This window comes from Saimiri boliviensis, chromosome 6 (genome assembly GCF_048565385.1).
Source record: "Saimiri boliviensis isolate mSaiBol1 chromosome 6, mSaiBol1.pri, whole genome shotgun sequence".
Classification (NCBI taxonomy): Eukaryota; Metazoa; Chordata; class Mammalia; order Primates; family Cebidae; genus Saimiri; species Saimiri boliviensis.
Window position 1 is genome coordinate 15479964 of NC_133454.1, and position 26967 is coordinate 15506930.

The window sequence follows — 26967 nt, forward strand, 5'->3', positions numbered from 1 at the left end:
AGGGGAAGCTGTGAAGACAGCTGCACCTTCTTTGTCAAGCTGTTAGTTTCAACCGCAGACACCAGGACACCCTTGGGGGTGGGGGCACCGAGGGGAGAAGGCTGCCGCCCTGCCCCCTGTACGCCGCCCTCGCCGTTCTTCCCCCGCCCCGCCCCGCCCCCCGTTTGTGACCCCCACGGGCCGAGCCTCAGGCGACCTGTTGGCAGGGAGAGTCACGTGACGCGCCGGCTGCGCACTCCCCTCGGGCGGGCCTCCTGTTGCGCCGGCCTGGCGGGTTCCGTCACGTAACGCGCGGGCGCCGCCCCGCTCTTCCCTCGCTCAGCGAGGGAGGGCGGGCGTCGAAGAGGAAAGGGAAGGGGAAAGGGGCGGGAGAAGGGAGGAGGGGCGGGGTCCGAGTCACGTGACCCCGGGGGCAGCCCGGAAAGCTCCGAGGAGGAGCCTGGCGCCGCCATTTTCCTGCAGCTGCCTGTCCCTCTTACCCTGCCGGGCTTCAGCTGACCAGGGAAGGGGTGGGCTGAACTGAGGCGGGGGCAAGGGAGTGCCCGACATCTTGTCCGACTCCGCGGGTGACACGAGCCGGTTCTCTCTGGGCTGGGTGGCAGCGCGCGGCCCTGAGCCCCGCCCCAGGCCGGCAGGCAGGGAAGGAGCCGGTGGGGGTAGGGGGTGCGGTGGGGGGGGATAGGGACCCTCCGGCTCTTTGGGGGTCCCAGTCCCCGCCAGCTGCTGAGCGGGAGGGGTGGTGGAGGAGCTGCAGAGATGTCCGGCCAGAGCCTGACGGACCGAATCACTGCCGCCCAGCACAGTGTCACCGGCTCCGCCGTGTCCAAGACAGTATGCAAGGCCACGACCCACGAGATCATGGGGCCCAAGAAAAAGCACCTGGACTGTGAGTGAAGCCAACGGCGGCCCCCTCCCCGGCGCCCGCGCGACCCGCGTCCTTCTCTCCCTCTCTTCTTTCCCCCTTCTGCTGCCTCTTCCCCCTTCCTGCGTCTTCTCTGGCTCGGCGGGTCCTGCGCCCGTGGAGCTGTGTTCTTTTGCTTCCATCACACCTGCCTTCTCGGCCTCCGTTCCGCGTCTCAAAATCTGACAAGCCACTCCCCTCCCGATTCCCTGGGGACCTTCGCCTCCCTGCCCGGTGAGCTACCACACCCCATCTTACCCGACCAACTTGCCTCCCCACCGGGCTTCTCACCCCCTCTCCGTCTCCGCTGCAGCCTTCTGCTCTCCCGTCCCACCCGTCCGGTGCCGCCTCATCGCCCTCGCCCGAGCGTCTTCCCGCTTGCTCCCGGTCTCCCAGCCCCATTGTTTCTTCATCAGCCTTCTTCGGGTTTCCGTAAACGCCTGGTGCCTTGCACCCAGACCCCTGTTACCCCTCCTGGCTGCCTCCCTTGAGGTGATCCATTTCCTTTGCTCTGCTAGCTGCTTCCCCCATCCCTTCCCGGCTTTCTCTTCCACCTTCCCTCCCGCGCTTGGGTTACCTTTCATCTCCTCTCTAGTAGCTTCAGTGTAGTTGCTTCGACTCATTTTATTTTAAATACGATACCCAGTTGCCCAACTTTTCTCTCAAATTGCCTTCTTTGTGGGAATGAAGTAAAAGGATTCAGTCTGGTGTAGGGAAAGCTTTCCGGAAAATTGGGATTTTTATTTGCCTCTGGTGGAATTTAATCATTGTGCCCATACTTTTGACTGGGGTTAGTTTGTGACTGTCAGCTCTGCTCCCCAAGCTTTTCATGGGGATAGGGAAAAAGCCTTTTTGCTGATATTCCTATCAGTTCCTGGAACTGTTAACTCTGGCGGCTTGAATTCAGAAGCTCGAGTGTGAAGCATAGACTGTTGGAATTCAAAATGGATTAATAAATTTACTTACAAATAACACATATCTTTTAAAAAACATCGGTAAAATGATGTTTGATGATGCTTGAGTTTGGATACGTTTTAATTATGCCAGTTACCTTTTGAGGAACTAGCTTCTCTTACACGTCATAGTATTCGTCCATTCACTAACTTAGATACAATTAGTAGAGCTAACTCCTCGCAACTTTTTTCTAACCTGGAAGTCACCTGTAATATCCTCCTTTTTTCTTTGGGCTCTTTTACCCCGGGATACAAAAGTCATTAGATCACTCAAGCCAATGGAGCTTAGACCTGAAACTTTTCAGGGAAAAATAGGGAAATAGTCACAATTAGTAAGTTCCCTTTTTAAGTGACTGCTGGACATATTAGTCTGACTGACTTTCATCATACATGAAAGTTACTTTGCTTTACTGTTTGAAGCAAGAGTGAACATGCCCTTCACTCTTTGGAGGCCTGTTTTGATTTCTCATTTGGACTTTGGCCGTAAAGTTTGCACTTTTAAAAAAATGTACGAGATGTAAATTCTTCCAAGTTACTTTGCTGATGAATGCTGTTAGAACAAGTTTTTGCTACAGACAAGCCCATTATTCATTGTGATTGTTCCTCCACTGTGGAAAAAAAGTTTTAAATAAAAAGCATTAGTGTTTCTTTCTTTCAGATATGCATGCAGGCTTCTTTTAAACTTTTCAGTCCTTGCTTGTCTTAGAGAATGGAGAATATATTTAAATGGTTACGCTCTTATAAACAGAAAACTTTTTTAAATGCATCGTAAAGCCAAATGTGATTTTTTGATTATCTCATATGTGTGGTAGACGTTTCTACTGTTTATGGCTCTTCAAATGACTACTTGGTTTGCCCTACCAAATCTTAAAGTTTGCCTTGACATTGTGTTAATTCTTTTGTTAGTAGTTTTTTGTTCTTTGGGATTTTTTGGTGTGGGAGCATGAAGCAACTACTTGTGACTGTGTGAACTATTTTCCTCTTTCCTCATTCAAAATAAGAATCGATAAAGCTTTTAAAAGTTTTTATAAAGTTGTGTCTTATTTCAAATGTAGCAGTGGTTCTTTTAATGGATTGCCAAAAAGAGGAGAGAATAGTTAGGGTTAGAAGAGTGGTATTTCCGTGCGGTTTCATAAATGTTATTAGCAGTTTATCTTGTTATAGGCACTACTGCAGATACTAACAGGGATTAGGTTTGGAAGATAATCTTGCATTTCTCGTTCTTGTTCTTTTTCGCTACCACTTCTGTTTTTCTAAGCTACCACCTTTCTGGAACTTGAATATACCTGGCAGTATTTGATTTAAAAAGATAGGTGTAGTTAATGTGCCTCTATTTCTTTTCAATGAGGTTTTAAAATACAGGATACTGTTTTCCCTACATTGTTCTTTAAAATGTCCTGTAATCAGTTCTCACTAATAAAATACATTTATATTAGGTGAAATCTGACCAGTAAGTGGTTTACTAAATAAATACCTTCCTTGCACACAATGAACATGCTTTGAGAAAATTAAAAAGGCATCTACAGGCAGTTCATGGTGTTGACATCATGAACTTTAGGCTTTAGTACAGAGACCTGTGATTTCAAGTAATTTTTCATCTTTTAGGAATTTTTCTTTATAGTGAAAGCTTAGTTTATGTGTACTTTTTAATACCTCTAGCAACTGATGCTTATTTATATGAATCTAATGAAAATGATTTCGTTTTAAAATGGCAGCATTTAACAAAAAATATACATGCTTAGGACTGTTTTTCCTATAAGCCCTTAGAGTGTGGAGGTGGTTTCTGTGCACTTTCTTGCCAAGATCTGTCCATATTAGGAAGTGATTATTATAATCCATGAATTATGGTTTAATTCATACTATGTTACATACTTATTGAAGATAGATCTTTTTGGTTTGCTGATACTGTAGGTGTTAGTGGATAATAGTGTTGACTAGCATCCCTAGTGTGAAAGAGTTGTCAAACTTGAAATATGTTTGTAAAAATCAACATGATTTCCATTTAATTTAGTCCTTCAGTAGCCATAATCAAGGTAGAAAAATAGGAGCCCTTATATTTGAAGGAGTTCAATTTTCCAGGCACTTATCTCATCATCTCATTTAATCCTGTCTCACAGCTGGAGGTGGGGGCAATTTATATGCATAGAAAGTAGATTCTAATTCCATTTAGACAGTATAGAATGCTTTACTATAATGATTGCAGTATAGACAAAACAGATTTTTTTTTTTTTTTTGAGATGGAGTCTTGCTCTGTCGCCAGGCTGGAGTGCAATGGCGCGATCTCAGCTCACTGCAGCCTCCGCCTACCGGGTTCAGGGGATTCTCCTGCCTGCAGCCTCCCAGGTAGCTCAGACTACTGGTGTTCGCCACCATGCCCAGCTAATTTTTGTATTTTAGTAAGATGGGATTTCACCTTGTTGGCCAGGATGGTCTTGATCTCTTGACATCGTGATCCAGCCGCCGCAGCCTCCCAAAGTGCTGGGATTACAGGTGAGCCACTGTGCCCAGTCCACAATTTTTAATTTATAATTTTTTAATATAAAAATTATTTTTATCTGATCTTACAATCTTAGTCCCCCCCTCCCCTTGTTTTTTTTGATAACAGTGTCTTGCTCTGTTGTTGGTATGCAGTGGCGGGATTCACGGCTCACTGTAGCCTTATCCTCCTCAGGCTCAAGAGATCCTCCCATCTCAGCCTCCCAAGTAGCTGGGACTATAGGCATGTGCCACTATGCCATGCCTGGCTAATTAAAGAAACTTTTTTTTTTTTTTTTTTGTGGTAGAGATGGTGGTCCCCCTGTGTGGCCCAGGCTGGTCTTGAACTCCTGGGCTCAAGTAATCCTCCTGCCTCAGCCTCCGAAAGTGCTGGGATTACAGGTGTAAGTCAACATGCCTGGCCCTTATCCTATTTTTTGATATGAATTCTTAATTTTCTTTATTCTTATTTAATTTACTATCTGTTGACATTTATATTTTGATACCTTTCACTGAAGTATAATATTTATGCTAATGGCTATAATGTCTCCTTTTTTTTTTCAAACAGTTTTGCCCTTGTTGCCCAGGCTGGAGTGCAGTGGCATGATCTCAGCTCACTGCAACCTCTGCCTCCCAGGTTCAAGCAATTCTCCCACCTCAGCCTTCTGAGTAACCGGGATTACAGGCATGTGCCACCATGTCCAGCTAATTTTTTTTTTTTTTTCGAGACCGAGTCTTCCTCTGTCACCAGGCTGGAGTGCAGTGGTGCAATCTCAGCTCACTGTAACCTCCTCCTCCTGGGTTTAAGCGATTCTTCCACCTCAGCCTCTTGAGTAGCTGGGACCACAGGCACGTGCCACCACGCCCAGCTAAGTTTTGTATTTTTAATAGAGACAGGGTTTTTCCTTGTTGGTCAGGCTGGTCTCGAACTCCCAACCTTGGGTGATTTGACTGCCTCAGCCTCCCAAAGTGCTGGGATCACAGGCTTGAGCCACTGTGCCTGGCCTTGGTTTTTTTTTTTCCTTTGTTTTGTTTTTTAGGTGTTTTTTTTTTTTTTTTTTTTTTTTTTAAGACGGAGTTTCGCTCTTGTTACCCAGGCTGGAGTGCAATGGCGCGATCTTGGCTCACCGCAACCTCCGCCTCCTGGGTTCAGGCAATTCTCCTGCCTCCGCCTCCTGAGTAGCTGGGATTACAGGCACGTGCCACCATGCCCAGCTAATTTTTTGTATTTTTAGTAGAGACGGGGTTTCACCATGTTGACCAGGACGGTCTCGATCTCTTGACCTCATGATCCACCCGCCTCAGCCTCCCAAAGTGCTGGGATTACAGGCCTGAGCCACCATGCCCGGCCCTGTTTGTTTTGTTTTTAAATGAGGTGTATCTTACCCTGTTATCCAGGCTGGAGTGCAGTGGTGCAATCACATCTCGCTGCAACCTTGACCTCCCTGGGTCAGGCAGTCCTACCTCACCTCCAGAGTAGCTAAAACCACAGGCAGCTGCTACCATGCATAAGTAATTTTTAATTTTTGTAGAGACAGGATCTCCATTTGTTGCTCAGACAGGTCTCAGACTCATGGGCTGAAGTATCCTCCCCTCAAGCTGAGCCTCCTAAAGTACTGGCATTATAGTTGTGAGTCACTGTGTACTGTATGTCCGTTTTTTAATTGATATTTTCCCCATTTAATTTACAGGGACATTTCATTTGAACCACTACCTTATCTTTTCTAAAACAAAGTCAAGATCAAGTTCTTATTAAGCACTTATTATCAGCATGCCTCTATGGTAGATAAAGCATGGGTATTGTTATGTTGTGAACTGAATCTAGAAGTTGAAAATAATTTTTTAAAAAGTAAGATTTGAATATTTTCCATATGTAGAAGGTGGAATTTGTATTTGGGCTAGTGGTTTGTATAACTACGTTAAAAATGTGTATAAAATGTAAAACAGTACCTGAATTAATTTCGTTTAAAGCACAAATGGTTTTTAATGTCTCAGTTAATAATATCTTAGGGGTGTTTAGTTTTGCATATTGTCAAGAAGGATCTGGTAACTAGGATGTGCTTTCTAAGAAGATGTCTGTAAGGAAGAAATAAAGTAGATCTGTCCCAGGAGGTCTCTTATTTATAAGTAAGGTAACTGGGACTTTTTTTTTTTTTTTCCAAAAGGATCTTGTTTTAAAAAGACAGTTATTTTGTAATTAATGTCTGGGTTTCGTGTAAGAATTAACCATATGATTTATATTTTCATTTTTCGTTATCCTTTTACTTTTACAATACAGAACGTAGTAATAGAGTTATCAAGGTATTAGTAATGAGTAAGATTTGACTTCGTATATCAGATGCCTGAGGCATTTTATTTATTTATTTTTTTCTGTCACCGTGGCAGACCAGAATGCCTGAGACACATAGTAAAATTCACGAATGTATCCTTTTTCCTCCCAGATATATCCAGTTAAGTTTCTGAGTAGTATGTATTTTAAAAGAGAAATTCTAAAGATAACTTAATAGTCACCTGTTTTTTGTAGCCACTTGTTCTTAATTAGGAAACGAATTCTGAAATAGCTTTGTAATTATTGTTCACTGTTGGATTTATTTGCTGTTTTAGTATAATACTAGCCTTTGGGCATCTATACTTTTTATGTTTACTACATATTTTGTATATCTGAATAATTTTTAAAGGTGTCTTTGAATTGAAAGTTACTATGGCAGGTGAGAATTGAAACACTTCTTGGCATTTTTCCTTCATATGTGGGACATGAAATATTTGCTTTGATGTTTTAAAAATTAATTGTTTAAAAATAACCTATTAATCAGAATTGCTTTCATTTAAATAAATTTATTTGGCCATGATCATTTAGAATCACCATAGACATAGAAAGTCATTTATCTTCTGTTTTCTTCAGTTCTGAAATGGTTATTTTCATGATTTCTCACTCAAAGTCAAATAATTAAGAAAAATAAACTTACAGGCTTCTTGGCAAGAGGTTAGAGCCTCTACCAGGAAGGAGTAGCCTTAGACTTTCAAAGTGAAGGCTTAGTATTTGCTTTTCCTGTTCTTTGGATAGCCAAAGTGGCATTTCCTTTACTTTGTGTTCTATCTTAGTATGTCCCTAAACGGCTTTATAGTTTGTCTAGAGAATCAAAATTTTGGACTTGACCTTTTAGAATTTTATATGTTCTTTGTATATATGGTTCTTTTTATGGAAAATCATTTTGAGCAGTTAGCTGCTATTTCTTTAAAATAGAATCTTTTTCTTTTTTTTTTTTTTTTTTTGAGACAGAGTTTTACTCTTGTTGCCCAAGCTGGAGTGCAATGGCGAGATCTCGGCTCACTGCAGCCTCTGCCTCCTAGGTTCAAGCGATTCTTCTGCCTCAGCCTCCCGAGTAACTGGGATTACAGGACGTGCGCCATCATGTCTGGCTAATTTTTTGTATTTGTAGTAGAAATGGGGTTTCACCATGTTAGCCAGGTTGATCTCGAACTACTGACCTCAGGCTATCCATCCACCTCGGCCTCCCAAAGTGCTGGGATTACAGGCATGAGTCACTGCGCCTGGCCAGGGTTCACTCTTGGAGTTTGTATATTCTATGAGTTTGGACAATTGTATGGCATATATCCACTATTGTAGCAGTACAATATTTATCTGCCCTGAAATACTCTGTGCTCCCTCCTCTCTCCCAAACACTGACGATTGCTATTTTTTTTAACTGTCTCAATAGTTTTGCCTTTTCAAGAATGTCATAGTTGGAATCAAACAGTCTATAGTCTTCAGATTTTCTTTTTTCATGTGGTAATATGCATTTATGATTTCCTCAATGGCTTTTCCTGGTTTGACTGCTTGCTTATTTATTTATTTATTTTTAGCACTTGACTATTATCTGGATGTATCAGAGTTTGTTTGTCCATTTACTTACTGAAGGACGTCTTGGTTGCTCTCTAGTTTTGGCAGTTGTGAATAAAGCTGTTGTAAACATCTGTGTACATGTCTTTTGTGTGGATATGTTTTCAGTTTGTTGGTAAATACCAAGGAACACAGTTGCTGGAGCATATGGTAAGAGTACCTTTAGTTTTCAAGAAACCTCTAAACTGTCTTTCAGAGTGATTGTACCATTTTATATTCCCACCAGTAATGCATGGGAGTTAGTGTTCACATTCTCACCAGCATTTGATATTATCACTCTTTGGATTTTGGCATCTATGTCTGGTGATTCTAAGAAGAAAACAGAAGAGAAATGACTTTCTATTTCTAAGTTGATTTGAGAGTGGTATAGTTTGAATAAACAGCTCTTTATCAAATGTATCTTTTTTCTCTTTTTTTTTTTTTTTGAGATGGAGTCTCACTCTCTCGCCCAAGCTGGAGTGCAGTGGTGCCATCTTGGCTCATTGCAACCTCTGCCTCCCAGGTACAAGCAATTCTTCTGCCTCAGCCTCCCCAGTAGCTGGGTTTACAGGCAACCACCATCATGCTTGGCTAATTTTTGTATTTTTAGTAGAGACGGGGTTTTACCCTGTTAGCCAGGCTGGTCTTGAACTCCTGACCTCAGGTGATCCACCCACCTCAGCCTCCCAAAGTGCTGGGATTACAGGCGTGAGCCATGGGTTCTGGCTATCAAATGTGTCTTTTGCAAATATTTTTTCCCAGTCTGTGCCTTGTCTTTTTCATTCTCTTGACCATGCCTTTCACACACCAGAATATTTTAATTTTAATGAAGTCCAGTTGCGCAGTCCTTTCTTTCATGGGTCATGCCTTCATCGTTGTATTTAAAAACTCATAATCAAACCCAAGATCATCTGGATTGTCTTCTGTGTCACCATCTGGGAGTGTTAGAATTTTGCATTTTACATTTAGGTCTGTGATCGATTTTGAGTTAATTTTTGTGAGTAATGTCTCTTTCCGGATTCATTTGTTTGCCGGTGGATATCTAGTTGTGCAGTGCTATCTGTTGAAAAGGCTATCTTTGCTGCATTGTATTGCCTTTTTTCTTTGTTGGCAGTGATTCTTAAGGTGTGGCCTGTGGACTTCTGGGGGTCCCCAATACCATTTCAGCAAGTTTTTTAGTTCAAAACTATTTTCATATACTAAGACATTATTTGCCTTTTGTATTTTTATTCTTTTACCACCGTACAGTGGAGTTTTCCAAAGGCTATGTGACGTGTGATATTGCAACAGGTTGAATGTAGTAGCAGATAATGAAAATTCAACTATTTCTTATTAAGCCACATAGTAGAGTTTTGCAAAGATGTGAAACAATGCCACTCTTCTAAATTGTGGGTTTTTTTTTTTTTTGAAAATGTAGTTATTTCTCAAATGAATTAATGTTGATACAATTTATCAGTTTCAGTTTCTAACACAGTAAATATTGATAGAGAACCCCCACATAAAAGCTCTTTGGGGTCCTCAATTTTAAAAGTGTAAAGATTCTGAGACTAAAAAATGCACTTTTAGGAATGAGTGTGTATTAGAGGGGACAAAAGCGTACTCAAAGAGGAACTAGATTTGAGAGATACTTTGAACTCTCAGTAATTTTGGATTTGATTTTATAGGTAACAGTGCCCCAACTTTTGGAATATTTCAAGCAAGAGATGTGACATAATCTCTATGTCTACTTTATGTTCATAAGTAGATTGGAAGGAGTGTTCAGTATGACTTGGAAAGGAAACTGCTGGGGCAAAAAAAGTCATACTAATATCTAAATTTTTTTTCCCAAAGGCCTTACAAATTAGTTGCTAATTGGAACTCTTGATTATTTGTCCTCATTTTTTTTTTTTTTTTAATGTTGAAACTGTCTTTTTTTTTTTTTTTTTTTTTTTTTTTTTGTAAGCCAGGCAGGGTAGGTGTCACTTGTGCCAAGAGTTCTTGACTACCAAATCATTAGCCTTTGTACATGTGATTCCTTGGACTAGAGACAGGGTCTTGCTGTGTCACCCAAGCTGGAGTGTAGTGTCATGATCATGGCTTACTGTAACTCTGAACTCCCGGGCTCAAGGGATTCTCCGGCCTCAGCCTCCTGAGTAGGTAGGACTACAGGTGTGTGCCACCATGCCCTGCTAAAGAGAAAGGGGCTCTTGTCTAGGCTGGTCTCAAACTACTGGCCTTGGTTTTCCAAAGCTCTAGGATTGTAGGTGTGAGCCACCATGCCGGGCCTCTTCTAAACTTTCTTTACGTTGCTTCCATTAATAATCACATTTACAGTAGCCTCTTTCATAAAAACATCACTGAATAACTCCCCTTGGTCCTGTCAGTCCAACATTATTCTTACAATTTTTAAGTCTCAAATATTGTTAAACTGTAGTTGCTGTCTTTCTTTTATATATATTGGGTTTATGCTCATTTCCTTCATGAAATAGGAACTGTGTTCTGTATTGTTCTCTATCTCTTCTCCAAGTGCCTAGGCAGCAACCCCATGGGTGCTCAGTAAATATTGAATGGTTATACATAACCTCCCTTCATAGCTCTGACTATTCCATGAACAATTTATGGACATAAAAATCTATTCCAGTAGACATTTAAGGATATTTTTTGTGGTGGCTATGGAAATTGCCTGGTTACAAATTTATATATAGAGTCAGTAACATTGATAAAAACGTAACAAATTACTGTTTCATGGAGCTCATGAGGCATTAAGAGGTGTTGTTTTGTTTAGATACAAGGTAGTGTCTTCCAAAATGTTCCTTCAACATTTTTGTAGCTGCTCCATTTGAACACTATATTAAAATGCACATTTTTGAGGACATATTCTTAAAATTAGGAATGTAATTTTAAGAATTAAAAAGAGGACTAGAAATAGATCTGAAGTGTTTATCAGAGCAGCTTCCTTGCACAACTCCAGAAGGTGCCTATCACACCTTTTTGTGTGAAAGGTGCCTCCTAGAGTATAACTACAGTAGACTCATTTTTGATATAAGAAGGGATAAATAAAGCGCATGTAACAGATGATATCAAAATGTAAAAGAAAAGAAGTGTCTGTTTTAGAAGGAAGCTGTATGAGATACGAGGCACAGGTTAGGGTGGTGGTAGCGATGGTGGTAAAAATAGGATCTCTTAATCTAGATTATTACTTAATCAGTAAATTGATAACAGGGGCCAGTGGGAATTGCTCAAAGTTTCCTCTGAACACATGGAATTTTTAGCAGTGATTTGAGAAATGGTGCTGATATTTATAGCCATACATGAAAGCATCCTAGGGACCCAAGTCTTAATCAAGGGGCAGCTCTTCCAAGTAGTGGTTGAGGAAGTTGGGCATATGTTCCAAAACTTTTTTCCTCACTAAAGATTGCAGGTATACCCTGCAAGTGACTTCACGGGATATACCTGGTTGTCATATTTTAATGTATATATTTCTGCTGATTATAGGTCTCATGTGACTATAAGCTCTGAGAACAAGAGTCATGGGAGTATGTGTGTGCACTTAAAATTTTAGGTACTGATAATAGTTATCTTGTGGATGTTTAAGAAATATGAATGTGTACTGTATTTTAAATACATCTTATATGTAAACATTTTAATGTGATTTAAGTATATACCAAAAAATAAATAGGTGGTATTCACACTGCAGAGGGATTGGCAAGTCTTTTTGATATACATCACATAATTGTTTGCAGAAATTTGACTTGTATTGACTAATTTGAAATATTAGTAGTTAACTAATTTAAGCTAAGATGAAGAGGATATTTTGAAGTGACGTGATAAATATATGCAGTTGTCCTTTAGTATCCATAGGGGATTGGATCCAGGATGCTCAAATCCCTGATGTAAAATGGCATCGTTTGCATATAACCTATGTACATCCTCTGTATACTTTAAATTATCTCTTGGTTACTTGTAATACCTAATACAATATAAATGCTATGTAAACAGTTGTTACACTGTATTGTTTAGGGAGTGACAAGGGAAAATATGTACATGTTCAGTAGAGATGCATTTTTTTGGGGGGCATATTTTTGATTCCTGGTTGAATCCATGATAATGGAACCCATTAAAAGGAGGGCTGACTGTGTGTACGTACACACACACACACACACACACACACAGACACACACACACACACAATTTCCTTTTTTTGTGATTTTTATTTTCCCATATTAAAGTATACATTTTTTTGCACTTCTAAAATTGAGACATAATTGACATAACGTAAAATTCAGTTTTAAAGTAGACAGTTCAGTGGTATTTAGTATGTTCACAGTGTTGTATGCAACTATCACCATTATGTAAATCTAGAACATTTTCCATCACCCAAGAAAGAGATCCCCTATCTGTTAGCAGTCACTTGTAAGCTCTCCCCTGACCCTTGCAACCACTAATCCACTTTCTATGAATTTTTCTTTTCTGCACATTTCATATTAATGGAATCATACAATATGTGGCCTTTTGTGCCTGGCTTCTTTCAGTTGTAATGTTTTAAAGGTTTACTTTGTAGCATGTATCAGTACTTTATTCATTTTTATTGCTGACTAATACTCCCTTGTATGGATAGCCCGCATTTCATTTATACCTTCATTAGTTGGTGGTTTGTTTAGCCATTTGGGCTATGAAGAATAATACTGCTATGAACATTCATATACAAATTTTTGTGTGAACATATTTTCAGTTCTCTTACGTATATTTCTAGAAGTAAAATTGCTGGGTCATATGGTAATTCTGTTTATACTTTTTGAGGAACTACCAAACTGTTTCCACAGCAGTGACACCGTTTTATATTTTCATCAGCAATGTATAAAGGTTCCTATTTCTCATCTACTTTCTTGCCAAACTTGTTACTTTCAGGATTTTTGGTTTTTGATTTTTAAAAAATAGTCGTTCTGTTGGATGTGAAGTGTTATGTCATTGTGATTTGGGTTTCCATTTCCCTAATGATTAATGCTGTTCAGCATCTCTTTATGTGCTTATTGGCCATTTGTATATCTTAGGGAAAATACCTATTCAAGATCTTTTGCCTGTTTTGCAATTTGATTTTTATGTATTCTGGATACTAGAAGAATACATACTTTGCATACTAGATCTTTGTATGATTTGTGATTTTTTTCCCCCCATTCTGTGGCTTGTCTTGTCACTTTCTTGATACAATGTCTTTTAATGCACAAAAGTTTTAAATTTTGAAGTCTCATTGTTCTGGGATTTTTTTTTTTTTTTTTCGAGACAGAGTCTTGTTTTGTCACCCAGGCTAGAGTACAGTGGTGTGATCTTGGCTAACTCCAACTTTCGCCTCCTGGGTTCAAGCAACCGTCCCACCTCAGCCTCCCGAGTAGCTGGGACTACAGGTGTGTGGTACCATGCCTGGCTAAGTTTTTTGTATTTTTGGTAGAGATGGGGTTTTACCATGTTGACCAGGCTGGTCTCGAACTCCTGACTTCCAGTGATTCACCTGCCTCAATCACCCAAAAAGCTGGGATTGCAGACGTGAGCTACGGTGCCTTGGCTCTGGTTTTTTTCATTGTGCTTTTGATATCATATCTAAGAAATTGTGGACTAATTCAAGGTTATGCACATTTACACCTGTTTCCTTCTAAGAGTTTTAGAAAGAAATTTTAGCTCTTAGATTTAGGATTGATCAATTTTGAGTTAACTTTTATATATGGTATGAAGAAACACATTTATATCTAAAGATATTTGAGTTTTTAATCTTTTGAAGTTGACATGGAATGCAGTTCTGCTACCTCTGTGTAATGTGGAGATGGAATTGTGCATGATAAAAACATTACTTGATGGCAGTCTCCAGGACTGGGCATAGTTCATTAATGGATAACTGGAATTTTGAGTCAGACATTCTTTCAGCTGGATGAAGCACTTAATCTGATCCAGTGTATAGTTTTAATGTTCTCAGAATAAGTATTTTAGATATATGAGGAGGTAAGAAATAGTTGCATGACTATCAATAAGTTGTTTTGGTCCACACAGAATAGTGTCATTATATGTTTCCATGGTATATATATATTTTTTGAAATGGAGTTTCACTCTTGTTGCCCAGGCTGGAGGGCACTGGTGTGATCTAGGCTCGCTGCAACGTCCACCTCCTGGGTTCAAGCAATTCTCCTGCCTCAGCCTCCCAAATAGCTGGGATTACAGATCTGTACCACATTGCCTGGCTAATTTTGTATTTTAGCAGAGGTAGGGTTTCAGCATGTTGGCCAGGCTGGTCTTGAACTCCTGACCTCAAGTGATCCACCCACCTCAGCTTCCCACAGTGCTGGGATTACAGGCATGAGCCACCATACCTGGCCAACAAGCAATTTGCTAGACATGGTGGTGCATGCCTTTAATCCCAGCTAAAATACGATACTAAAAATACAAAATTTGCTGGACATGGTGGTGCATGCCTATAATGCCAGTTACTCTGAAGGCTGAGGCAGGAGAATTAACCTGGGAGTCACAGGTTGGGGTGAGCCAAGATTGTGCTATTGCACTCCAGCCTGGGCAACAAGAGCGAAACTCTATCTCAAAAAAAAAAAAAAATACACTTGATTCTTTCCTTAAAAAGGAGCATGAGGTCTAATAGTAAAATGTGCAAACTAATAATTGAAATATATTGAAATAAATGCACATTACTTTTTACGTAAAAATCAAAGTAGGAGAGAGTAATAAACTTTGAAGGAGGTTAGTAAAGACTTCACAGAAGAGGTAACAGGTTTCTTCTAAATTAGCATAAGCAGTGACATGGAGGCAAAAAAGCACATTATGGTGTGTTTGTGGAAACCTTTGAATAGTTGTGTGTGGTACAATAGAAAGTGTTAATGGGCGTAAGGGGATGTGAGGCTGAAGAGAGAGCCCTTACAGGAGCAGGAGTTCTCTTGATAGACTGTGGGCTCTTCAGTGTCATCTTCCATCTTCATTTTAGAGCCCCGCTTTCTCCCATTATTAGCTGCTTTCCTAGCTTTAGATGCCAGTGCCATGAAACTAGCAGCAAAGTATTTTTTCCTTTTCCCATACAGTTTGTAGTGGGGTTGTTGAGAAAGATAGGAAAGAAGAATGCATGATTCTGTTGGCATGTGTGCAGGGGGCTAAATATACCTTACCTCCCAAAGTTGGATCTCTGATTAGGTTTACTATGAATTTATGGCTTTTGTGGGTTTGTCCGGTGATTGAGCTTTTTTTGAGTTCCAAATTTATAAATGAACTTAAACACAAACTATCTTACTGGGTGATAGTATGAATAAAAACAATTTGTTAAATCAGTTTAAAATTAGTAAGAATCTTGGTGGCTTGTTTGATTTAGTTAGTGACTTTTATATATCTGAAAATGACATATTGTCATGTATGCATTTTTAAAGCTGGATCTCTACCAAACAAGACATTGTTAGTCTTGGCTGGGTGTGGTGGCTCAGGCCTGTAATTCCAGCACTTTGGGAGGCCAAGGTAGGCAGATTGATTGAGTTCAGGAGTTTGAGACCAGCCTGGATGACATAGTGAAACCCCATCTCTACAGAAAATATAAAAATTCACTGGGCATAGTGGCACACACCTGTAGTCCCAAGGTTGCGGTGGGAGGATCACTTGAGCCTGGGAGGCAGAAGTTGAAGTGAGCCGAGATCATGCCAAGCAATTCTTGCCTTGGTGACAGCAAAACCCTGTCTCAAAAAAAAGGACTTTGTTGATCTTATGGAAATTAATATGTTATTTAGCATTACATATTGAGTCTTGTTAAAAGAAAACTTTAGACAAATTAAATTTAGCAGTTAATTTGAGCAAAGAAACAATTCATGAATTGGGCAGCCACCCTGAAGCAGAAAAGGTTCAGAGAGCCCCACCTAACAATGTGGATAGTCAGTATTTATAGACAGAAAAATAAGTTCCATCCACGCATAGCCTGATTGGTTACAGGTCCATATTTGCCTTATTTGGACATGTCTGAGCAGTTTGGAGCTTGTGATTGACTGAAAGCTTAGCTGCTTCTTACAAGAATATACTCAAGTTAGGTTGCAGTTTTAACATACTGAAGTGCAGTTCACTGCTTATGGAAGCAGCTTTAGGCCAAATTTAGTTAAGTCTCACTATTCAGGTTGCATTGAGATTATTGAGAAATCCGAGTGCAAAAACACTAATCTGTCCTCAGTTTAGTAGGGAAGATGACATATGCAGATAGGTGTATTGCCAAACAATGCGAGATAGTACAGATCAAGTGACATTAAAATTAATCAGAGGAGATACTGCTTTTGATAAGGAAAGCGAACTGGACCTTAAATGATAAATTATTAGGAGCACTAGGCATGTCAGATGGAGGAAAGAGCATGAGCTAACATTTTTAGACAGGACGCTGAAATTGTGAGAACAAAGAAATGTGTCTGTAAATGGGGTGCTTTCAGATTGTGAGAGGGACAGGTTGGGTGCAGTGAGAAACAGTTGGAGCAATTCTGAGGCTAGATTGTGAAGGAAGAATGACTTGATTACATCACCTTTATGTATAGCTTTTTGGCTACTATAGGTAAAGTTGGACCATAGTTAGAGCCAGTTTTTCAAAATTACACTTTATCTGTAGTTTCTGCTGCCAGGAAAGGCAAGGAGTTTTGCTGATCCTGAAGCTGAGGATGAGATTTTGCTGCCTCAAGCTTTTTATATCAACTTTATTATAGACTCAATTGATGGTGGGCAATTACTGAGATTTGGGGGATTTCTGAGTTTCTAGATTGCATAGGCATCATTGAAGAAGTCTTCTCAACAAAAATAATGTAAATCTAACTTTCATCTGAAGGTAAAAATTTTTTTTTTTTTTTTGAGACGGAGTTTCGCTCTTGTTACCCAGGCTGGAGTGCAATGGCGCAATCTCGGCTCACCGCAACCTCCGCCTCCTGGGTTCAGGCAATTCTCCTGCCTCAGCCTCCTGAGTAGCTGGGATTACAGGCACGCACCACCATGCCCAGCTAATTTTTTGTATTTTTAGTAGAGATGGAGTTTCACCATGTTGACCAGGATGGTCTCGATCTCTTGACCTCGTGATCCGCCCGCCTCAGCCTCCCAAAGTGCTGGGATTACAGGCTTGAGCCACCGCGCCCGCCTTGAAGGTAAAAATTTTGAAAAGAAAGGAAACCTTTCATTCTTCAGGGATTCACAAAATCTGATAAAAATTGGGGTATTAGTCCCTTCTCATGCTGCTGTGAAGAAACACCCAAGACTGGGTAATTTGTAAACAAAAGAGGTTTAATTGACTCACAATTCTGCATAGCCAGGGGGCCCTCAGAAAGCTTACAATTATGGCAGAAGGGCAAGCAAACACAGGTTCTTCACTTGGCTGCAGGAGAGAGAAGAGAATCTTATAAAACCACCAGGTTTCATGAAAACTCACTCACTATCATGAGAACAGCATGGGAGAAACCACCCACATCATTGAATTATCTCCACCTGGTCCCATCCTTCATGTGGGAATTATTACAATTCAAGGTGAGAGTTGGGTGGGGGCACAGAGCCAAATTATATCAGTTGGGTTAGTTAGGTTATAACGTACAAAATGGGAAGAATAGCTAACCTTTAAGGAACTCTTTCTATGTCTTGGGCAATTGACACATGCTATTAACACGATATTTATACAAACCTATTCATCAGATAGTCTTATTGGCTCCTCCAGATACTTAAACTAAAACACTATTAAAAAGACGTAGAGAATAAATCTAACATTTAGATGGCAGTGAAGAACCTCAGCTAGAGATCAGACAATCTGAAGGAGAGCCTCTTAGCTCACAGAAACCTTATACGGAATGAGATACAGATAGGAGAGAGCTTTTCCTTGAGAAATATAATTTCTGTAAATATGTGAGATTGCATTTTGAGATGTCAACTTTATACTTCTTCTGTTTGTTTTTGAGTTGGAGTCTTACTCTGTCACCCAGGCTGGAGCGCAGTGGCTCGGTGTCAGCTCATTGCAACCTCTGCCTGCTGGATTGAAGTGATTTTTCCTGCCTCAACCTCCCAAGCAGCTGGGACTTCAGGCACACACTACCATGCCCAGCTGATTTTTGTATTTTTAGTAGAGATGGGGTTTCTCGATGTTGGCCAGGTTTGTCTGGAACTCTTGAGGTGATCGCCCACCTCAGTCTTCCAAAGTGCTAGGATTACAGGTGTGAGCCACCATACCCTGGTGCAACTTCCTATACTTAAAATAAATTGTCCATATGCTTCAAGAGGAATAAGCTCTAACTGGAATATAGAGTACTGGCCCTAGCTCCATATGACCTCATAAAAATCCGTTAGTAAAAAAGTTTATTTTCCAAATTGCTTGCTTTCTCTACTATTCTCTAATGCTATAATTGTGTTGCTTTAGCTTTTTGTTGTAGGCTTGGTCCTTTGGAAGTGAAGACCAGAGACGGTTTCTCTATGAGCCTTTGCCTCATTCTCCATCAGAGTGTTCTGTCCCACCTACTAGGATATCATTATTTGAAAAACAGTTAGAATTTGCATATCTTACTATCATTGATAGGAATAGGTGGCATTGTCTTATGTGATTTTTGTTTTAGGAGGAAGTGGGTAACAAAAATGTGAATTTTCAGCCCGGCGTAGTTCGGCTGAAATCCTGCATCCCTGTAGTCCCAACTCCTCAGGCGGCTGAGGTGGGAGGATTTCTTGAGGCCAGTGGTTTGAGGCCAACTTGTACAACATAGCGAGACCACTATCACATAAAATAAAAACTTATTTTTTTTCCAGTGTGTTATCTTGAATGTAAAAAAAAGAAAGGGAGTTTCTACCCTTATTAAAAATACGTGAATAGTAGAGACCTTCTCTCTACAAAAATTTAAAAATTAGCCAGATGCAATGGTGCATGCCTGTAGTCCCAGCTACTCAGGAGGCTGAAGTGGGCAGATCACTTGCACGCAGGAGTCTGAGGCTGCAGTGAACCATGATTGCGCCACTGCACTAAAGCCTCTGACAGAGCAAGTCCTAGTCTCTTAAAAAAAGAAAAAAAAAAAAAAACTCATTTTTAAAAAATCTAACATTGTTGAAGAGAATTAATCTTTATGTTGTAAATATTCAAATATCATTTTACTTTAATTGGTTCGCTCGATCAGTTCAGACTGTTCATGCCAGGTTTATGAATCTGATACACGAAAAAGTGTGATAATGGTGGTATAGATCACAGTCAAAGTGACTATGCTGGCTAATTGTCTTGCATGTGTTGGCCGTTGTTCATTTTGGGGGATCAATTGAGGGTGTATAGGAGCTCCCTAATCCATCACCATATATGCTCTACCATAGTGACATCATCCTAAAATTATTAACTGATGAATTGATGGATAATTGCTTCGCCTTATTTTCATCTCTTAATTTTAATTCTCTAGAAACACAGAAATATAAGCATATTGTTGCCAGGATCCTTAATTTAATTTGCATGATGAAAGTGCTGTGTTTCTTAAATTACGTGTATACTGTGTGTATGTTTTGTAGAACAGGGAATTGCCTTTATCTGTTTAGTAGTAGAACTCTGTAATAGGTCAAGGCTGCATCAGTTTTTCTGGATATAATTGCTTGCACATTTTTGGCTTACAGCCTTTTGTGTACCACTGACGACCCATTAAGAGCCAAAATTTGCTTTTACTTACAGTACATGTATACATCTAGTTTTGAATTATTTGCAAAAAAGGGTGAACTTTCTTTTTGGCCTTTTATTTCTTTTCCTTTTGTAACTTGAAATTAAATAAGCAACTTATTGATGTAGTTGTTTTATTTTTGTTTTTTGAGACAGAGTCTCACTTTGTTGCCCAGGCTGGAGTACCATGGTACAATCTCCGATCACTGCAACCTCTACCTCCCAGATTCAAGCGATTATCCTGCCTCAGCCTCACGAGTAGCTGGGATTACAGGCACTCACACCATCTCCAGCTAATTTTTATGTTTTTAGTAGAGACAGGGTTTTGCTGTGTTGGTCAGGCTGGTCTTGAACTCCTGACCTCAGGTAATCCACCCACCTCGGCCTCCCAAAGTGCTGGGATTACAGGTGTGAGCCACTGCGCCTGGCCTGAATAATCTTTAGTTGGGTACAATATGTAGTTTTACCTAGGAAACTAGTTTTAATTGCTGTTGGTCCTTTTTTTTTTTTTTAACTTCTCTAAGTTCGTGTCTTCAGATTGCATGTTTGGAAAGGGAGGGGCAGAATTTTCGAAGGTAGCATTTCTCTTAGCTGAGTAGAAAAGAGGCCAGGGGTGGTGGCTCATGCCTGTAACCCTTGCAGTTTGGGAGGCCAAGGTGGGTGGATCACCTGAGGTCAGGAGTTCAAGACCAACCTGGCCAACATGATGAAACCCTGAGATCTCACCACTGCATTCCAGCCTGGGCGACTAAGCGAGACACCATCATCTCAAAAAAAAAAAGAAAAAGAAAAAAATGAATTCCACTAATTACAGTTACTGACTTTATTTCAGGTGAGCTGTCATGGGGGAATTTGTCTGGTTTTGATGTACAAGGTTGGTGTGAAGATTTATTGATATATACAAAATGGAGTGGGTTTCTCTGCAGTGAATTTGTTTATCAAAACTGAATATCCAAGAGAAAATAAGTTTATAGAATAGTTGCATTTGATCTTTTGGTATAGAACTGGAGTAAAGTTCTGGTTTGTTTTCTTGTTTTTTGAGACAGAGTCTTGTTTTGTTGCCCAGGCTAGAGTGCAGTGGTGCGATCTCAGCTCACTGCAACCTCTGTTTTCTGGGTTCCAGCGATTCTCATGCCTCAGCCTCCCGAGTAGCTGAGATTATAGGTGTGCACCACCATGTCCAGCTAATTTTGTATTTTTAGTAGAGACGGGCTTTTGCCATGTTGGCGAAGCCGGTCTGGAGCTCCTGGCATCATGTGATCCCCCTGCCTCACCCTTCCAAAATGCTGGGATTACAGGTATGAGCCACTGCACCTGGCCCTCTGGTTTTTTTCTTTATGTGATCACTTTGCCTCCATTTTCAGAATTGGAAGATATAATCACATTATCCTTATTCCCATTTGTACATTTCCTTTTTGAAGTAAAACCAGCGTTTAATGACTGAGAAGTTAGAGTTTAGCAGGCAATATTGCTTTAATTTTCTTTTCTCACATTAGCTTTAGTAACTTTTCTTCACACAACTATGCATTTGTGTATTCATTATTAGGTTAGAAATTTGTGTTTGGTATTAATTTAAGGTCTTAGACTTCGTAGAGTATTTATCTGGTTGTCATTTTTGTTTGTCGTATTCTTGCAAAATATTGTTTTGACTTGCTGACCTAGAGTGGATCAAGGCATTATCTTCAGGTGGCTTCTGTAGCCCGTCCCTGAAACACTGCCTGGCATGGCTGAGTGACAATGAAGAACAACCGTAGTTACTAACTTAAAAATTAGCTATAGAATTGCAACTGGCAGCTAAGTTAGAAGGCTATTTATAGAGCAGCTTGGAATACTAAGATACTCCTTGACTGCGTGAAGGTGCAAGTGCAGGGAGAGAACCATTTCTTCCTATCAGGAGATTGGAAACTTTTTTTTTTTTTTTTTTTTTTTGAGGTAGCGTTTCGTTGCCCAGGCTAGAGTGCAGTGGCGCTATCTCAGCTCACTGCAACCTCCACCTCCCGAGTTCAAGTGATTCTCCTGCCTCAGCCTCCCAATAGCTGGGATTACAGGTGCCCACCACAATACCCAGCTAATTTTTTGTAATTTTAGTAGAGATTGGGTTTCACCATTTTGACTATGTTGGTCTTGAACTCCTAACCTCGGATGATCTTCCTGCCTCAGCCTCCCAAAGTGCTGATATTACAGGTGTGAGCCACTGCACCCAACCTGAAACCTTTTAAGAGAGAAACTTATTGATAAGTTGCTTCCTATGCTTGGGCTTATAGACTTAGTCTAGAATTGATTTTTCTTTGACTTTCTTCATCAGAGTTATGTTTTCCTAACTTAATGACTAACCAAGAATGTGTTACAACTTCTGAGGCCCCTTTTAACATATTTTACCCCTTCTGCTATTACTTAGAATTGATAGTAATTATTATCTCTAGGGCAAAAGATGACTGGAAAATTGCCCCATGTTTTTCTCATGTAAAATCAGAAAAGACCTGTTCATCTAAATCTGGTGACATATTTTAGTTTGTTCTTTGACATTCTTGACTTCATTAAACTTGCTTAAAATTAAGCCTTGCAGTTTGAGTCATTTGGAGATGGAAAATGCCCAAAACTTTTGAAGTTTGTGAACTTGAGTTGACTATTGTGTCTCTTTCCTCATATTCTGTCAACTTTAATTCGTTATAGCCACAATGAAGATGATGATGCCAATGAGGATATACTGAACCAGACAAGATGTGGCCTACCGCATATGCTAGAATTAGATTCGTGAGAACTAAACACAACACTGAATTTGTGAGCATGTGTGGAGTTTAGAGTAATTAGAGAAAGTGATACATGGAAATTGGGGGAGAGTTTGTATGTGTTGTGTATGTGTATCTTCATCTTTCCCACTAGTAGAAAGTTTACTGTTTGAAAAATGTAGTTCCTGGCCGGGCGCGGTGGCTCACGCCTTGTAATCCCAGCACTTTGGGAGGCCGAGGCGGGTGGATCACAAGGTCAAGAGATCGAGACCATCCTGGTCAACATGGTGAAACCCTGTCTCTATTAAAAATACAAAAACTTAATAATCCCAGCTACTCAGGAGGCTGAGGCAGGAGAATTGCCTGAACCCAGGAGGCGGAGGTTGCGGTGAGCTGAGATCGCGCCATTGCACTCCGGCCTGGGTAACAAGAGCGAAACTCTGTCTCAAAAAAATAAAAAATAAATAAAATAAAAAAAGAAAAATGTAGTTCCAACACAGCCACTAGTTTATGCTACTTTAGACAATTATTTAAATTTTTGCAACGGAGATAACTATAACAGAGCATTCCTTGCCTTGTCACAAGGCTGTTGTTAGAATTAGAAGACTAAGGGTATGAATAAATTTTGTCATCTATAAAGAAATCTTGGCCAGGCACGGTGACTCATGCCTGTAATCCGAGCACTTTGGGAGGCGGAAGCAGGAGGATCAGTTAAGGCCAGGAGTTTGAGACCTGCCTGGGCAACAAATCGAGACCTCGTATCTACAGAAATTTTAAAAATTAGCTGACTGTGGTTGCATGCATCTGTAGTCCTAGCTACTTCAGTCTGGGTGACAGAGCAAGACCCTGTCTTTATTTAAAGAGAAAGAAAGGAAGAAATCATATGTGCATTATAATGATTTTGCCACTCTTAAAATTTAGTGCAAGTATCTATGGTAGCACTTCCCAGTTGATGAAGATATTGGGCATTAGATAATGAAGGTTTTTGCAGAAGTAATTGAGTTTGAGGTAGTTTCATAATACTGTATGGGAAAGGTGGTAGAGGAATTATCTTCTAAAATTAGGGAAAACATAAATACAAAATGATGGTAATAAAAAAATAAAAGTATTTGTAATGGTGCTTTAAAGCTTATAAAGTACCGTAAGTATATCACCTTACTTAACCATGATGTTGTGAAAATTAACTATTAATCCTATTTTTTAAATGTGGGAATGAAAACTGAGTGACTAATTAAATGCCTGAAATCACAGTGAATCTCAAATTTGATCCTAGATTCTTCTGCTCATTCTGATATGTTGCTTAGTCCTGTTATAGTACAGTCATAGCACATGGAAATGTATGGTGCCATGCATGGAAGCAGAAGGAGAGTCTAGAGCAGAACTTCAGTGATGGCAAATTAAAATCTTCATCATTAGTATTTGAAGCCCAGATTGAAAATGAATAGTACTTAGGACAGACTTCCAAATAAATGTGAGCTGGAAGATTTTTAATGGGGAGAAATTGAATGAAACGTCTTATAGAAAGAGCTAAAAATGGCCAAGTGCGGTGGCTCACATCTGTAATCCCAGCACTTTGGGAAGCCAAGGTGGGTGGATCATGAGGTGAGGAGTTCAAGACCAGCCTGGCCAACATGGTGAAACCTCATCTCTGCTAAAAATATAAAAATCAGCCTGGCGTGGTGGTACATGCCTGTAATTCCAGCTACTCAGGAGGCTAGGCAGGAGAATTGCTTGAACCTGAGAGGCAGAGGCTGCAGTGAGACGAGATCATGCTGCCGCACTCTAGCCTGGGTGACAGAGTGACTGTCTTAGGAAAAAAAAAAAAAAAAGCTGATAACAAGACACCTTCCAATCCCAGTCACTCTGGAGGGTATCTAACATAAAAGTGAAAAAAAAGCTAGTTAAATGTTCTCCAGTGTTTGTCAAGTTTAGGAATAGATTAACTTGAAAAGTAGTTGTTGGGTAGAAGATTTGTTTGAGGATCCTTTGCAATCATAGCAAACAAAACAAAACAAAACAAAACAAACAAACAAAAAACAAACTGGTGAAAGATTGGTACTGTAGAATGATGGGAGGAAGGTGATTACATTTTCCTTCCTGTTTGTCTAGACCACTTAAAAGTTTATATTGCTTTCTGACACAAGCCAAGATAAGGATACATTCTTTAAGAAATTTAGGAAATTCTTCATATATCCATTCATAGATAGAATGTGGTTTTGAAAACATATGGGATATTATCTAAATATAGATCTATATAAAGATACATAGAAGATACTTTATAATTCCTTTTAAGAAAGGCATTTTTTAGGAAATGAAGTTGTCAGACTTTTTAATGCTGAGAAATAGGTGATGTGGGTTAAATGGAGTCTTTTTTAGAAAAAAAAGTTTTCAAGACAGGGTCTCACTATGTTTTCTAGTCTGGAGTTCAGTGGCTATTCACAGGTGTCATCATTGCATGCTACAGCCTAAACTCTTGGGCTGAAGTGATCCTCCCAATTCATCCTCCTGAGTAGCTGGGACTACAGGTGCATACCACTGTACCTTGCTAGGAATCTTATAAGAACAGTTATATGATCATGAGGTGTGTGAGGATAGATATATTTTGCCTTGGTGATTATTTCTTCTTGTAGAATAATCCTATTGATTTTTTCCTTCTCGTAGAAACTTAAGGGCTTCAGATTAAACTTACTAGGAAAAATACTTTGGTTTTATTTTATGATGATTTATTAATGGCTTTATTTTATAGTGCTATATTAATAATGTACTAAAATTGCTCATATTTTCCGCTTACCGAGTATTATTTCAAAATTTAAAGCCATGTAGATAGGTTATTATTTAGTGCTACATCTGCCATTACTGCAGTTGAATTCCAGCAGTTTGAAAAAGGATTTTTCAGAAATGGCTTTCAATTGTTACTCAGTGGCTTGGAGCAGCAGTCCCCAACCTTTTTGGCACCAGGGACAGGTTTCATGGAAGACAGTTTTTCCACAGACTGGCAGGAGGGGAGTGTATAGGGGGATGGTTTGGGGATGAAACTGTTTCACCTCATATCATCAGTCATTAGATTCTCATAAAGAGTGCACAACCTAGATTCCTTGCATGTACAGTTCACAATAGGGTTTGCTCTCCAATAAGAATCTAATGCCCCCATTGATCTGACAGGAGACGGAGCTCAGGCAGTAATGCTTGCTAGCTCACCAGCCAGTGTGGCCCAGATCCTAATTGGTCACGAACTAGGAACCATCCATAGCCTGGGGATTGGGAACGCCTGGCTTACAGGGTCTTTGGATGCTTTCTTGCCACAGGTATGTCACTTAAGCAGGTGTAATGAATGGCTGGTGTAATTTTGACTCAAAGTGAACAGATCATTTGAATTGTGAAGTGTGTAAATAAATAAATGAGATTTCAGCTTTCTCTAGTACTATATACATAAAACTAGAGGCTTTGCAAAATTACCGAGAGAAGATCCTGTTTTTTTTTTTTTTTTTTTTTTGAGACGGAGTTTCGCTCTTATTACCCAGGCTGGAGTGCAATGGCGTGATCTCGGCTCACCACAGCCTCCACCTCCTGGGTTCAGGCGATTCTCCTGCCTCGGCCTCCTGAGTAGCTGGGATTACAGGCACGCGCCACCATGCCCAGCTAATGTTTTGTATTTTTAGTAGAGATGGGGTTTCACCATGTTGACCAGGCTGGTCTCGATCTCTTGACCTCGTGATCCACCCACCTCGGCCTCCCAAAGTGCTGGGATTACAGGCTTGAGCCACCGCACCCGGCCTAGAAGATCCTGTTTGATGTGTCTTTGGTTTAGCACGGGTGAAGCAGACATGTGAGATATAGAATGAATGGGAGGCCTTCATGCTTACTGTGTGGAAGGTGGTAGTTGATCACGATGCTTAGTTCCACAGGCCTCCAGGCCATTGGTGACACACTACCATTGTTGCCATAATTCTCAAAAGTCATTTTATGCAGAGCTCCTTCCTAGCAACCTCCCCTAAACACATAGCCCTGTCCCTTCCAAGAACTAAGAAATTCTTAGCACTTACCACCATCTGACACATATTTATTCATTTGTTTATTGATTACTTTCCCCCCATTAGTATATAAGCTCGATGATAATAGGAATTTTGTCCACTGTTGTATATTTCTAACTCCTAAGACGTTATTGGTATATTATAGTATGCAGTTAATACTAGAATAAATGGGATTTCTGTTTGTTCCTACAGAAGGTTGCAAACCTTCATGAAGGTGGAGTATAAAGATTCTCATTGTTCTAAGTGCTTTGGGAACATGGAATGGAACTTGTGTTTTCTGAGTGAGGGAGACTCTGGCAGAGTCTAACTGCAATCCATTATTCCCTGTGGGTGGGCAGAATTGAAAAATTTTTAAGAGAAGATATGAAA

The 26967-nt window shown here is 40.1% G+C and overlaps 1 protein-coding gene across 13 annotated transcripts in view; it reads left to right on the forward strand.

Annotated features, from left to right (window-relative positions):
- Positions 1-438: 438 nt before the first annotated feature.
- The window catches only part of PICALM (phosphatidylinositol binding clathrin assembly protein), a 108265-nt gene continuing 81736 nt past the window's right edge, over positions 439-26967 (forward strand). For 4 of the 13 annotated variants that reach the window (XM_039462205.2, XM_039462207.2, XM_039462206.2 and 1 more), the window contains exon 1: positions 439-886. In XM_039462205.2, the coding sequence (XP_039318139.1) occupies positions 757-886 (130 nt within the window). In that variant the 5' untranslated portion in view covers positions 439-756. Of the gene's footprint in view, positions 887-25729; positions 25873-26967 lie in introns of those variants that run through there. The other 9 variants (XM_039462211.2, XM_039462209.2, XM_039462216.2 and 6 more) reach the window with 4 other exon arrangements.